Source organism: Tenrec ecaudatus, chromosome 10 (assembly GCF_050624435.1).
Source record: "Tenrec ecaudatus isolate mTenEca1 chromosome 10, mTenEca1.hap1, whole genome shotgun sequence".
NCBI lineage: Eukaryota > Metazoa > Chordata > Mammalia > Afrosoricida > Tenrecidae > Tenrec > Tenrec ecaudatus.
In genome coordinates this window covers 158,708,614-158,723,981 of record NC_134539.1, presented here as the reverse complement: position 1 = coordinate 158,723,981, position 15,368 = coordinate 158,708,614, and the positions used below count along the sequence as shown (strand labels likewise).

Here is a 15,368-nt window from a genome sequence, read left to right as displayed (position 1 = left end):
TCCAATAAACTCCCAGGTGGATTCTGAGGATACCTAGCGTGAAGATGAACATGAAATTCATGTAATGCTCCAGAAAGAAAAGCCCACAGCACCGAGAGACAAATGTGTGAGCGATGGAGGAGGAGATGAAGGGGGTAGGGAGAGAGAATTCACGTGTGAGAAAGTGGGGGGGTATGTGTATGTGAGAGAATGGGGGGATTATGTGTGTGAGAATGTGGGAGAGCATGCATGGTGTGTGTGAGAGAGAGGAAGGAAGGAATGGATGTGGGAAGGGTAAGGGACATCATGTGAAAGAGAGAGCTGGGGGGAGGGTATATGTGTGTGAGAGAAGGGAGGATGTGTATGTGAAAATGTGTGTGGGGGGGAGGTAGGGATATGTGTGAGAATGGGTTAAGAGGGAATTAATGTGTGAGAGGATGGGGGAAGAAATGCGTGTGTGAGAGTAGGGGATGGGGAATGTGTGGGAGAATGTGTGTGATAAAGTAGGAGGATGTATGTGTTTGAGAGAGACTGGGGATAGGTGTATGTGAGAGACAAAGAGATTGTGGAGGTGGAAGGGATGAGTGGGGGCAAGTGTACGTGAACGGAGAGTGTGCTGGGCTATAAAGCAGACAGAGAGGAAGTATATACATGTCCATGAGCACGTGTGTATTGTGTATTGGGGAGCGGTATCATTAAAAAGTAGCAGGCAGAACATGCACACGCGTGTGTGTGAGAGATAGTATGTTGGGCAATACAGTAACAGACAGAGAACATGTGTGAGTAAGCCAGGGTGAATGTGCTGTGCACACCAAAAGGCAGAACATCTGTGTGTGAGTGTGAGAAAGACGACTATGGGAGGAGAGTGTGCTGTGCTACACAGCGGCAGACAGAGCATGTATGAGTGAGCGAGTGAGCACTTGAGGGGAGGAGTGTGTGACGAAGAAGCCACTGAAGCTCAGACCACTCTGAAGACTCAGAACCCAAGCTTCCTCATCCTATATCCTGCCACTCTGCTCTTGCCCTTCGCCCCTTCACGATGCTCCTTTCTCCCAGAGCCACCCACCTGCCACCCAAGTTGTCACAGGGACACTAGCAACTTCGGCCTGAGAAAACCCTATTATAGGGGCTGCTCTCAGTTCTTGGCTCTCAGCATAACCAAAGGTCCTGACCAAGCCGCCCAGAGAGCCTACAGCATCAGAGCAAACGTGAGCAGGCCCACCCACAACTGGCGCTCAAGGATGACAGTAGGCTTCCTTGGGCAAGCAGATCCCAGGGTGACTCTCAGACACAAACTCTTCTCCTGCATTTCTGACAGTGTTCTCTCGACATTCTTTTAAAACCTGAGATATTCAGCACCCTGTGGCCACAGGAAAGGTGAAAATTCAAGTTTCCAAGCACACACCTTCTTTTGCTGCAGACACAGGATGTGTCTAGGAGGGCACCTAAGGGCTGGGTGCCCAAGGGTGATGGGGTGCACAAGGGCACACCTGCAGGCAGTATAAGTGGAGTGATTATCCCTGCTGGAGAGGATTTAAATGCAGGACACTCACAACAGTCCTGAATCCATCTGACTCAGAGACCGATAGAACAGAGTAAGACTGCCCCATATGGTTTCTGGAACTATAAATCTGAATAGGAACAGACTGCCACTTCTTACTCTCACAGTGCGGCTGGTGGGTTTGAATTGCTGACCCAACACATAACCCCTATATCACCAAAAACAAAAAAAAACTCAATGCCATCGAGCAGACACCGCCACAGACCTCTTATATGTGCCATGGTGGGCCTCTAGTCAGTGCACACAGGGGCCACCCTGGACACGTGGAACCACGCAGCAGCTTCACCTCCAGTGACCACTCTCAAGTCACGAGGCCTCACACGCAAATGCACTGACCTGTGAGAAGTGCAGCTCTCATCTGAGTTCTTGAGGAATCCTAAGGCCCCTGCCATGACATGACCCTAAAGAATTAGCGAGGATGCCCAAGGACGTGGGTCCCCCTCCACCTTGCCACCTCAGGAGAGGGAAGACCTTAAATACCTAGCACTCTGTGACCAATAAATGTCTCTCCATAACGGTGCCAGGCCTGACAGAGGGACCCAAAGACCAGGGTGCCAAATACAGTCGCAAGGAACCACTTCTGGGGGCCAGAACCCATGTCCTCTCACCCAGATGCCCAGGCAGAGGTGTCAGGCAATGTCATCACAGGATGCAGGGCCTCCAGCCGCTGAGCCAGCCCACAGGGAAGAGTGGGGAGAAGAGCTGCTGCCCTTCCTCAATCACTTTATACCCCTGCTGCACACTCACAGGCAATGCAGAGGCATGTCATGCGTGCTGCACTGAAAAGCGCAGGCCATAAACAAGAACACTGGCACAGTGACTGTGTCATAGTGAGACCTTGGGCATCAAAGGGCTCCCTCCCTCAGGGAAGTGACACACAAGCCCACCACATACCCAGCAGGCCACACGTTTCCAGGACCGAGGACAGAAACATGACAATACAAAAACAAGGCTGAGGGACACTGATCAGATGTGTCCTCTTATGCCAACACCAGCAATCAGTGAGGGCAAGGAGACTCGGCCAGCTGCTGGCGGTCAGAGCCCATGTGCTGTGAGTCGGCAGCCGACACACCACAGACACTTACCATCAGTCAGCCGGGCAGGGAGCAGCAAGCCTCTTCTGCCCAGTTCTGCCAGCGCCAGGCAGCCGCCATGCCATGCAGTGTCGGTTTCCTGAAAACTGACAGCACACAGAAACTCCAGGTCAGTTTCACACCAGCTGAGTCTGTTTCCAGAGACACCCTTCTGGGCTCGTGAGTTCTGCCAGAATGCATCAGCAAGTTTGTAGACATGCAGGTCAGTGAAGGAAACGGGATACTCCAACTGGAGGGTGTCATAGCTGAAAGCCAACACTTGGCAACAGCAGCCTCAGACAGAGGAAGGAATTGGGATGCCTGTGCCACACTGAGCAGCTGGACACCCTCATATGCAGGGCTACCCTCTCCTTGCTAGCCTCACTCTCTGCGCTTTCATGCATGGCCACACTCTCACGCTCAGCATTATCTGGAAGGTGGCCTTCCTACCCAGAACCAAGCCCCATTCCTGCTTCACATCCAGTAGCACGCTCGAGGGAAGGCAATGGGGAAATTTCTGGGACTCAAAGGTGAGCGAGGCTATCAGAGTAGGAATGAATATAACCTGTTAGCAGAAAGGGGGCAGGGGGCTCTCCTCCACAAAGCGCCCAATTGTTTAGTGATCTAATCCAAGATTAAACATTAAAATACATGGAGTCCAGACAACTGAGTGGCTCTTAAGGGGAAGCGCAGCCAGAGGGTGAGGGTAACAAATGACAGCAGTGCAGCGGCAGCAGGGCAAGCTAGCTAGAGGTCTGGGCCCTATTCTGAACACATTAACTTAATGGCAACACATGTTTAGGAAAACCAACTGAGCTGCCTCACTAACTTACAATACTCACAGGGACACATAGACAGGACTCTCCACTCACCCACCAGAAACGCCTCAAGAGAGTGGTGATGCCCTTCTTCCAAGGAGGTGAAGTCCCCAGGCAGGCCAGGGTGGTGTGATGCTGCCCTCTCACACTGGCCGGCACCACCTCATGGAACTTCTGGATCAAAAGCTAACTGCTCCCCACAGAACCTCCTCCCCTCCCACAGCCATCTGGGGATATAGCAGCCTGTAGCACAAACACCGGGCAAGCAAGCTGGGCAGGCTGCAAAGTGGAAAAGGCGAGGAGGGACCCAGGTACATGGTCTCAGGTCTCAACGCAAAGAGAAAGGGCAAAACCAGCATAGACCGAGCTGAGGCAGAGGACAGAAGGGGCCATTTCCTATACAGTGAGTACAGCCTAGCTTGCTGCTCACATATGCTCTGGAGAGGCTGAGGAGCCCTGGGGAGTGGAGGGGGTGACAGAGAAGTAGGGTCAGCAGCACAAGCCATGGGGACCATTAACCCCATTGGCTCCACCCCCACCCCAACGGTCATCAAAGGCTTCACCCACATGTGACCCGTGAAGTGATAAACCCACCACAACACACAATGCAGGAGGACAAAGAGACAAGTGAGCATGATGCCAGCCAGGAAGAGCAGCCAAAGCAGAGTTCAGAAAAGACAAAGTCCAGGAGGCCCAGAAGGTGCGCTCAGGCAGGCAAGGTAGACTGGGCCAGAGGCGAGAAGCGGAGCGTGACTCAGGAAGGGCTGGGGGAAACAAGCAGGCTTAGTGTGTCCACGCCCTGAAGCCAGAGTGCACTTCAGATAGCCAGTCCAGAAGAGAGGTCAGGTCACACCGGCTGGGCCCAACAGCGAGAGAATGAGGGAGGACAGAGGAGGAAGGGCACCTCTGAAGAGAGGTGGGGGTGCAGAATACCACCCAGAGAACTGACGGGCTCCAGAAGTGCGTGGAGTGGTAAGAGAGAAGGCTGGGCACCTCTCCTCGCCCAGGCTGGCCCTGCAACCCTCGGGGAGGACCCGGCTGCAGCCGCAACAAGAGCAGGCCCATGCAGCCCACCCCAGGTAAGTGCCCGTTCTGGGCCTAGCAGGCACCCATCCTGATGCCAGGAAGCTCTAGGACAGTCTTGGGCTGTAAATGCACAAAGAGGCAAAGGCCTTGTCTGTCCCTGGACCAGGCCTCAGTCCAGAGCAAGGGGGCCTAAACTGGCACCTACACACACACGTCACACAGATGACCAGCACTGGGCATGCTGCTTCCTGCACTCCTGAGCAGGCTCGAGGCGAAATGAAGATGCCTGATGAGTCCCTGGTGACCAACATGCACCTGAGTGCTGAAAAGTGCTGACAGCACAGCTTCCACAGTGACCCAGCCACATTTGTGACAGCCTGCAAGAGACACAGCCACTAACGAGGGCCAGGCTATCTACAATGCCCAGTGTCCATATACAAGGGTGCTGGTTCCTGAAACAAGGAGTGACATCTACACAGCAGAATTCACAGTCCATGAAAAACTGTGTCAAAGCATCCCACCCCCTGACGTCTACACTCAGAGCAGAATGGGTCCGAGGGTCTCACACTTCATGGACTGCAGTCCCAGGCTCACATCCGAAACTCACTGACCCACGTCACTCCCTCATCACAGGCCATGCACCATAAGACACACCAAATTCTCCAAAAAGCCACTAAGACACAGAGTCACACACCTAGAGCATTAGAACTGAAATTCATTAAAATTAAATAAAACCTAAATTTCAGTCCCATCACACTAGATGGGGCTTTTTTGTTAATCGTTTTATTGGAAGTTCATACAACTCTTATCATAATCCATACATACATCAATTGTGTAAAGCACAATTGTACCCTCATCATTCTCAAAACATTTGCTCTCCACTTAAGCCCCTGGCATCAGCTCATTTTTCTCCCTCCCTCCCCTCCACCCACTCCCTCCTGAACCCTTGATAATTTATAAATTATTATTTTGTCATATCATGTCCTGTCCAACGACTCCCTTCACCTACTTTTCTGTTGTCCGTCCCCCAGGGAGGAGGTTATATGTAGATCAGTTCCCCTAGATGGGTTTTAAGGGCTAACAACTACTGTATGGGTCACCTCAGAACAAGAATATTCCGAGCGGAGTTTTCTACCAGACAGCACAGATCTACTGGATCTTACCAAACGCCACAGGTATATGCCCTGGTCCTTGCTCAGATCCATTTCCTGACCTTGAAGTATGGTATACTTCAGGCCAACAAGAGATGTCAGAAATCATTGGTCTTCAAATTTGACTACAAAGAATTCTTGGGTTCTGACAGAAATGTCGAACTCAGAGCTGAGGTGCCACACAGATGGTCTTACTCACCTGAAGCAATCCAGCATGGAGCCCACCACATCGTCGGCCAGGTCCTGCGGGAGCCGCCCGGCCACCCTGCCAATGCTGAGGGAGAGAGGGCAGTATGGCTCACACCTGTCCAGGGCACTCACACATCCCTGGCCCAGGAGAGTACACTTCTCTCTGGGAGAGTTCTCATACCCACCCCCTGGAGTGAGAGCCTGGAAGAGCCCAAGGCTAACCCCCAGGGGAATGAGCCCAGAGGGCCAGAGGGCCGAGGTGCTGGTCCATATCAGCGCTGCAGTAGCAGCACCTCACCAAAGAACCAGGGCTCCACATCGCAGTGACACCCGAGGCACCAAGCCCACCCTCAACCCCCACCTGCTCAAGGCCACTCCCTTCTACACCCAGCTTCTAGCAGTTCATCTAGAGAAAGTCTCACATGATTGTCAGTAGGGGACGGCAGGGTAAGGACACAATTGGGGGGTGGTACGCACAGCTGTCTGTGGGGAAGGGAGGTAACAACATGGGGTGCACACACACCTGTGGGGGGGGGATGACAATATGGCATACACATATACATGGCTGTGGGAACATGGGGCACTGGCATGGTAGTGCAGACACATGCCATCTATGGGGGGGGAGCGCACAGAGGAGAAGACAACAGAACAGGAGAAACATCCAGAACAATTCCCAATGGAAGGACCAGCACATACCCTTTGGCTGCTGACCACCGCACGATTGTGTCCTTGTCCTTGAGTCCAGCCAGAAGCTGCTCTGCAAGGCAAAAACACCAGCACAGAATTGTCATCCAGAGAAAATGCCAATTTAGGTTCCACGTGCCCTCTACTCTTTGTGCCCCAGTCTATGTGCCCTCCCCAACCTGTGTGCCCCCATTTCAGGTTCCATGTGCCCTCCATCCTGTGTGAGCCCCTCTTGTTCCATGTACACACATACACACACACCTGCCATTGCCTGTGCCCCACCCCCGGCTGTGTGTCCCATCCAGTGTGAGGCCTCTCAGATTCCATGCGCCCCCTCACATCCCATATGACCCCTCAGCCAGATTCCACATGGCCCCTGGGGTCTGTATCCTGCTCAGCCCTGTGTGAGACAGGAAGGCAAAGGAAAGTGGGAGATGATCACACATGGGATCAGGTGCAGCCAATGGAGGTGACAGGAGGCACCACCAGGCACTGTGCCAAGTGGCTCACAGCACCCCCTCAGATGCACACCTATCACGCTCTCCACCTCCTCCGGAACGTCATAATCTTCCTCGCTGTCAGGTGTCTCCTCAGGGATCTGCTCACTCTGCCTCTGGGCCAGAAGCGTCAAATTAGCAGCCAGAGACCGGTGACCACGTTGGTACCTGCAGAGCACACACGTCTTGCAACTCGGAGCCAAAAGGATGAGATTATCTGACTGTTGGAAAGTGCAAAAAATGCCTATAGACTAGGAAAATATTTTCCAAAATATATGTAAATGCCTACCACTTGCCAACATAAATATACCTAACCCAAAAACGATCAAAACCCTTGAACAAACCTTTCACCAGAGCATAAGAAAATGTGCGCAACATCATCAGCCACTGCTGTGGTTAGCAGCCCGAGTTGGTTCCAATTCAAGGTGAAACCAGGTGTGCAAGACAGAACTGCACCACAGGGTCTTTTAGATCTTTCGGGTACCAATCTATCACTAGACCGGTCTTCCAATGCACCTCTGGTGGGTTCCTGCTCATGGTTAGGTCAGGCAGGGTTTCTGCTCAGGGTCACACTGCTTTGGGTGGGACTCTGCTCTGAGTCAAGAGCTTAACTGTGGGCCCCACCAAGGCTCTTATGTAGCTACTAATGAGATGCAAATCAAAACCACAAGTAGACATGACCTCACCCCATTAGAACAGTTATGATGAAGAAAACAGAAAACAGTGACCAGTTGTGCAGAATGGGAATCCACTCCACTGTGGTGAGAACGTGAGACGGTACAACCACTGTGGCGAAGCTTGGTGGCCTTTCACAAATTTGAGCACAGAATTGACATGACTCAAAAATCAATCAAGGTTACAGACCGAGAGGAGGTGTGAACAGAAATACAAACAGAAACTGGGACCCCCCCATGCTCACTGCAGCACTTTCTACTGCGCCAAAGAAACCTAACCCTATAACCCTTAAGAGATGGACAACAAGGATAATTGGCACAAACACCTCAGGGTCATGGAACTGAAAATGAGTAAATATGCTGGTCTGTTTTCACTGCAGCTAAAAAAAAAACCCCAAAGCTTAAATTAGCGGGAAGGCTGAAATCAACAAGTGAATGTGTCACTTCCAATGTTCAGAAATGTCAGCAGAGAAGTGACAGAAAAGTAGGAAGCACAGCATTCGCTGTTGCCCAGGTGATCAGAGAGAGGTACTGACAGCACCTGCGCATCTATTCTGCAAAGGGCTATGTCTTCAAGGCAGCTTGGAGGACATGCTGTCAGCGGGAACATGTGCAATAAAGCAGCTCATGAGGGGCACCCACAGTCTTCCAGGCTTCCCCTACTGACACATGGGTCTCCCCAAGCCATGCATAATCATGCTTCCCACCCACTTTAGGAATGGTGACTGTTAGACTTGGTACTTTAAAGAAACAAATCCATAGAAACATGTATGAGAGAGTTTTATATAAAGATTAAGTGTGCATCATAGAAACATCCCAACTCAGTGCTGCCCAAGCCCACAAGTCCAACGTTAACCCATATATCCGCAGTTCTCCTCCATCTCACAAAACAAATGCAATGATGCCGACTGCAGGAGGAAAGCCAAGTCAGTGTATGTGTAAGTGTCTCAGCGCTGGCAGGGGTCTCCACACGGCTGCTCCAGCACCCAGGGCTGCATCGGGGAAGGTCCATGTGGCTTCTCCTTAGGGATGTCTTGCAGGACGTGAGCCTTGCCAGCTAAAGCAGGAACTGCCAGCTAAAGCAAAGAACTGGCTAAGGCAGCTGCACCTGACCATCAGAAAGCAAGAGACCTGAGAACCAGAGAGGCGAGGCTCACTGCCATTTATCCTTCCACCCTTCAATTAACCACACGTGTTTATCGGCCAGGTTGGCATAATAAACTACCTCAGTGACCCACCCATCACCTGCCAAGCCAGACCCTCCTAAACCCTGTTCACTCTTACTTTCAGACTCCACCTCCGACCTGCAGCCCACTCATGCTGACCCCGCAACAGCCCTTCCACCTTTCCACCTGAGTCAAGGGTGGCAGCACCGCCCTGCTTATGACTGCAGTTACTGATTATGCCCAGGACCAGCCCACCGCTAACACTGGAGCAGTGCAGGGAAGCTCAGGGTTCAGCTCCCTGACCACTTAGCTGTAAGACTCTGCACAGGTCCTGAACCTCTCTGGGCCTCAATTTCCCCTTCTATGAAAGGTAAATGCAGAGTCTCAGAAAGAGAAGAGAGGGAATCGAATGAAGGAACATTTAAAGGAATAATGGAGTGAGGATTTTTCAAATCGATCAAAAACACTCCACAGATCCTAGCTTTGGGAACTCCAGGGACAAAAAAGCACCCAAAAAAACATCTTCATCAAACTGCTGAGAGAAAAAGAAAAGTTTTAGAACAGCCAGAGAACAAGAAGGCACACTACCCCAAAAAAGCACCATGAAGAATGACACAAACTATGGAATCAAAAAGCCAATGGGATGATGTCTTTGAAATGCTGGGGACATGCTGCCCATCTAAAATTCTATACCCAGCACAAGTATCTTTCCAAAAAAGGGAGAAAATAAAGCTATTCTAAACAATAAATGGAATATAACTCAATATAAAGAAAACAAAATCCTCAAAGTTGGTCCAAGAGACAACAACAATGTAACTGAAAAAAGAGAAAAGTTGTCACTTTACTTGGATCCAGTCAGCACCACGGAAGCATCCAATCAAGAAATCAAATGACATATTGCACTGAACAAATGTGCTGCCCAAGGCATCTTGAAATTATTAAAGATCAAGGATGTCACTTTTGAGTACTAAGGTGCACGTGCTCCAAGCCACAGTAATCTCAATCACCTCATATGCGTGTGAAAGCTGGGCAATAAATGAGGAAAGCGAGAAAAGCACGGATGCATCTGAACTGTGGTGCTGGCAAAGAATACCAAAAGTACCATGGATTTCCAGAAGAACAAATAAATTTCTTGGAGTAAATACAACCAGAATATACATTAGCAGCAAAGGATAGCGCCACTTTATCTCACAGACTTTGGACAAGTTATCAGAAGAGATCAATTCCTGAAAAAGTGGATAAGGTGGAGTCAGCAAAACAGAGACCCTCAGTGAGATGGACTGACACAATGGCTGCACAATGGGCCCGAATATAATAACTGTGGGGATGACCCAGGACTGGGCAGTGTTCTGTTCTGTTGTACACGGGTCACACTGTTTGAGTGAGAGCCGACCCAATAGCACCTAACAATAATAAGACCATAAAAAGTGAGAATTCATTATCACCAAACATCAAGCTTAAGGGAAATGATCCCAGATGGTAGACAAAATGAATAACACTGAAAAGTAAGTATGTGGACAAATACAGAAAAAGTACTGAGCGAGCTAAGTGGCAGTACTCATCGGATCATGAGGCCGCTTCCAATGGCAGTGCCAAGAAGAGGGATTCATTGGAGATCAAAGGCCTGCCAGTACAGCTCATTATCAGAGATCTCGGAGAAATCCATTTAAGGCTATTAGATCACAGACAAGTTATTCAAGGTGAAGCCTGTTATTTTATGAAAAAATTTGAATAAAAGTGTGGTCTTCAGGAAATGAAAGTTCTTGGAAATTTGAATATGGCCCAAGAAACAAATGAGCATACTCTTGCCAAATATATAAGAGATCCTGCAGGACAACTTAAACCAGGTCTGCTAGAGCCTGCAAGCTCAGTCTATAGATTTCAACAGATGGAGCAAGAACAAAGAAAGATTCATGAGCATATACCAGCCAGGGAAAAGGAGCATGTGGGAGGATTTCCTGAGAGAACATTAACAAGCAGGCTGAAATGGATGAAGAACATTAAAAAAAAATTAAAAGCCCTAGAGATGCCTCCAGACCAACATGCTGAGACAGAGAAGGGCTTAGCCAAATTCTCCATCTTCTAAGGAAGGCCATGCTGGGCTGTCATCCGCATGGTCGGCAGATCAAAACCACCAACAGCTCCATGGGAGAAAGACTGGGCTTTCTACTCCTGTAAACAGTTAGTCTTGCAATCCACAGGGGGTCACTATGAGTCAGCATTGACTTGATGGCAGTGAGCTTTGATTTTAAAGAACTTGAACCTCAGAATACCAAAAACAGACTTTGGGGCCATGGCATAGGACTCCATCAGACTCTACCAGAAAACACTCCTAAAGGTCAAACAAACAGACCTTGAACTATTTATAGGCTTTTCTCCTTTTTTTTTTTCTTGCAGTTGGTTTTTTGTTGTTGTGTTTCTGTTGTTGCTTTGTTTTGCTCATTTTTGTGTGCATATTATTATCTCTGCACTCTATCTAGATAAGGTAGGCAGGATAAACAATCTGGAGGAAAAAACAATAGGACCAGCGGTTCTGGGGGATCTTGGGAAAGGGGAGGCAGGGGAAGGGAAGTGGACAAGGGAACAACTAGTGATCTAAAATCGATGGCGATGAGGGTGTAGGAGGCCTGGTAGGGCTTGATCCTGGGTAATGCAACTGAGAGGAAATACTGAAAACCAAAAGATGGCTGAACATGATAGTGGGACAAGAGGAAAGTAAAAGAAAATAGAGGAAGGAACTAGGAGGCAAAGGGCATTTATAAAGGTCTAAATATAGGCATATGCATCTGTAAATTTATTTATATATGATGAGGAGGAAATAGATTTCTGTGCATATATTTATATGTCTATTATTAAGGTAGCAGATGGACATTGGGCCTCTACTCATGTACTCCCTCAAAGCAAGAACACTTTGTTCTATAAAACTGGCATTTCGGAAAACAAAAGGATGAATACAAGGAAGAAAAGGGTAGTGGGGTCATGGGACATTAATCCACCCAAGGGGAGGGTATTGTTTATATCCCCACAGGGAAAGTGGGACCAGACTTCAACCCAGTTTCGCAAGGTTTGAATGCAATATCCCGGCGTGGAGTAGGGAACCAGTGGAGAGGTCTGGGAGGCTAGCCCCAGCACCATAAATTAAGTGGATTCCTGCCCCTCCCCCGAAAGGAATTTGTTCAAAAGGACGACATTGACTCTGCAGCTCCGGGAGATGAACATATCTGATCAGAGCACACGGGAGAAGATGAAGGGGCAGGAGGAGAGAGTGGAGCACAGCCTGGCCCACCAGGCTGTGATGATGATGTTCCTGAGTAGAGCAGCCAGTCCACAGAGAGAACAACATGGCTGACCCCACTATGAGAAATGATGCCAATCAGTGATTAAGGGCGATACAGGGGACAGCACCAGAGACACAGTGTGGGAATTGCACCTGACCTGATCCCACCACACCGAGGCAAATCACTGGGGGAGTGCAGCGGAACAGCAAGGGAATGGAGTGGCAAGGTCCACAGGGAATGCTGAAAGTGGACTTTGGGGCCAGGGCGTGGTACCCCAACAGACTGGACTGGAAAACGCTCCTAAGGGCCAGCAAACGATCCCTGAACTAACTACAAGCTTTTCTCTTGTGAACTGTTTTGTTCTGTTCTTTGTCAGTGGTTTGTTTTTGTTGTTTTGATGCCTGGTTATATACTGTTGCTTTGTTTACCTCTGTCTTGTTTTCGTGCATGTTAGTGTCTCCACAGGTCTGTCTGAATAGGACAGGCTGGATGAACTATCTGGAGGAAAAACAACGGGACCGACAGTTCTGGGGGGACTTGGGGTGGGGGGGTAGGGGGGGTAAGGAAGTGGTGTTAACAAACCCAGGGACAAGGGAAAAACATGGGACCCCAAATGGTAGAGAAGGGGGAGTGGCAGGCATGGTGGGAAATGATCAAGGGTAAGGTTGCTTAGAGAAGAGGTATACTCTAGCCCAGGTGGCGACGAAGCATGGTAGTAGGGCAGGAGGAAAGTCAAGGGAGATGGAGGAAAGAGCTAGGAGTCAAAGGGCATTCATGGAGGTCTAGACAAAGACATGTACATGCAAATATATATAGGAGGATGGGGAAATAGATCTATGTGTCTATATTTATAGGTCAAGTATTAAGGTGGCGGAAGGACCTTGGGCCTCTACTCAAACACTCCCTCAATGCATGAATACCTTCTTTTATTAAATTGGAACTCTATGATGCTCACTCTCCCGACACAACGGCTGGAGCCAAAGTGGGTGAACAAGTAAATGTGGTGAAGAAAGCTGATGGTGCCCGGCTATCAGAAGAGATAGTGACTGGGGTCTTAAAGGCTTGAAGATAAACAAGCGGCCATCTAGCTCAGAAGCAACAAAGTCCACATGGAAGAACACACCAGCCTGTGTGATCAAGTGGTCCCAAAGGCATCAGTTACCAGGCATCAAAGAACAAAAAAATCATATCATTGACTGCACACCTCCATGATAGGATCGCTGAAGACAAATGGGTACATAAGCAAATGTGGTGAAGAAAACTGATGGTGCCCGGCTATCAAAAGAAGATAGTGTCTGGGGTCTTAAAGGCTTGAAGGTGAACAAGCGGCCATCTAGCTCAGAAGCAAAAAAGCCCACATGGAAGAAGCACACCGGCCAGTGCGATCACGAGGTGCCAAGGGACCAGGTATAAGGCATCATGCAAAAAAAAGATATAAGTGTGTGTATGTATGTGTATATATGTGTATATGTACATATGTATATGTATATATATACCATATTAAATGAAGGGGGAAGTGCAGAGTGGAGACCCAAGGCCCAAGTGTCAGCCAATGGAGATCCCCTCATAGAGGGGTTTAGGAGAGGAGATGGGTTAATTAGGGTGTGAGGTAGTACCGATGAAGAACACAGCTTTCCCCCAGATCCTGGATGCTTCCTCTCCCCAACTACCATGATCCGAATTCTACTTTGCAGGGCTGGATAGGACAGAGGCTGTACACTGGTACATATGAGGGCTAGAGGTACAGGGAATCCAGGGTGGATGATACCTTCAGGACCAAGGGTGTGAGGGACGATGCTGGCAGAGTGGAGGGTGAGTGGGTTGGAAAGGGGGAACTGATTACAAGGATCCACATGTGACCTCTTCCCTGGGAGAGGGACAGCAGAGAAGGGGGGAAGGGAGACTCCGGATAGGGCAAGATATGACAAAATAACAATGTATAAATTACCAAGGGCACATGAGGGAGGAGGGAAAGGGGAGGGAGGGAAAAAAAAAAAGAGGACCTGATGCAAGGGGCTTAAGTGGAGAGCAAATGCCTTGAGAATGATTGGGGCAGGGAATGTATGGATGTGCTTTATACAATTGATGTATGTATATGTATGGATGGTGATAAGAGTTGTATGAGTCCCTAATAAAATGTAAAAAAAGAAAAGAGGAGAAAAAATGATTAGGGCAAAGACTGTACAGATGTGCTTTATACAACTGATGTATGTATATGTATGAACTGTATATAAGAATTGTATGAGCCCCAATAAATTGTTAAAACAAAAAACAAAAAAACTGGCATTTCTGGGGAGGAGACGAGCCAGTCAAAGTGTGATGTAGCAAAGATGAAAAATACAACTTTCCTCTAGTTCCTAAATGCTTCCTCCTCCCCCCCCACCCCACCCCCACCTCCACTATCCTGATCCGAATTCTACCTTGCAAGTCTGGCTAGACCAGAGGATGTACACTGGTACAGATAGGAACTGGAAACACAGGGAATCCAGGACAGATGAACCCTTCAGGACCAGTGGTGTGAGGGGCAATACTGGGAGTGTAGAGGAAGAGTGGGTTGGAAAGGGGGAACCGATTACAAGGATCTACATGTGACCTCCTCCCTGGGGGATGGACAACAGAAAAGTGGGTGAAGGGAGACGTCGGAAAGGGCAAGATATGACAAAATAATAATTTATAAATTATCAAGGGTTCATGAGGGAGGGAAAAGTAGGGAGGGAGGGGGAAAAATGAGGACCTGATGCCAGGGGCTTAAGTGGAGAGCAAATATTTTGAGAATGCTGAGGGCAAAGAATGTACAGATGTGCTGTACACAATTGATGTATGTAGGGATTGTGATAAGAGTTGTATGAGCCACTAATAAAACTATTTTAAATAAATAAATAAAAATAAACTGGCATTTCATGATGCTCACCTTCCCAACATGATCACTGAAGACAAAGCAGGTACATAAGCAAACATTAAGAAAGCTGATGGTCCGGGGAGGGAGGGGGATGGGGGGAAAAAAAGGGAAAACGAGCTGATTCCAGGAAAACCCAAGTGGAAGGTGAATTATGAGAGTGACGAGTGCAACGAATGTATAAGGGTGCTTTGCTCATGTGATGTATGTACAGATTGTGATAAGAGCCTTATGAGCCCCAATAAAAAGATTAAAAGAAAGAAAATGATTAGGGCAAAACATGTACGGATGTGCTTTATACAATTGATGTATGTATATGTTTATGTATGGATTGTGATAAGAGTTGTATGAGCCCCTAATAAAATGTAAATAAATA

The 15,368-nt window shown here is 48.7% G+C and overlaps 1 protein-coding gene across 4 annotated transcripts in view; it reads right to left on the bottom strand.

The window, feature by feature from the left end:
• Window positions 1-15,368, bottom strand: part of TBCD (tubulin folding cofactor D) — a 131,815-nt gene that overhangs the window by 81,116 nt on the left and 35,331 nt on the right. For all 4 annotated transcript variants that reach the window (XM_075562436.1, XM_075562438.1, XM_075562435.1 and 1 more), the window contains exons 11-14: window positions 7,013-7,146; window positions 6,494-6,554; window positions 5,808-5,882; window positions 2,626-2,720 (exon numbers count right to left, since the gene is read on the bottom strand). In XM_075562436.1, the coding sequence (XP_075418551.1) occupies window positions 2,626-2,720; window positions 5,808-5,882; window positions 6,494-6,554; window positions 7,013-7,146 (365 nt within the window). The remainder of the gene's footprint in view (window positions 1-2,625; window positions 2,721-5,807; window positions 5,883-6,493; window positions 6,555-7,012; window positions 7,147-15,368) is intronic.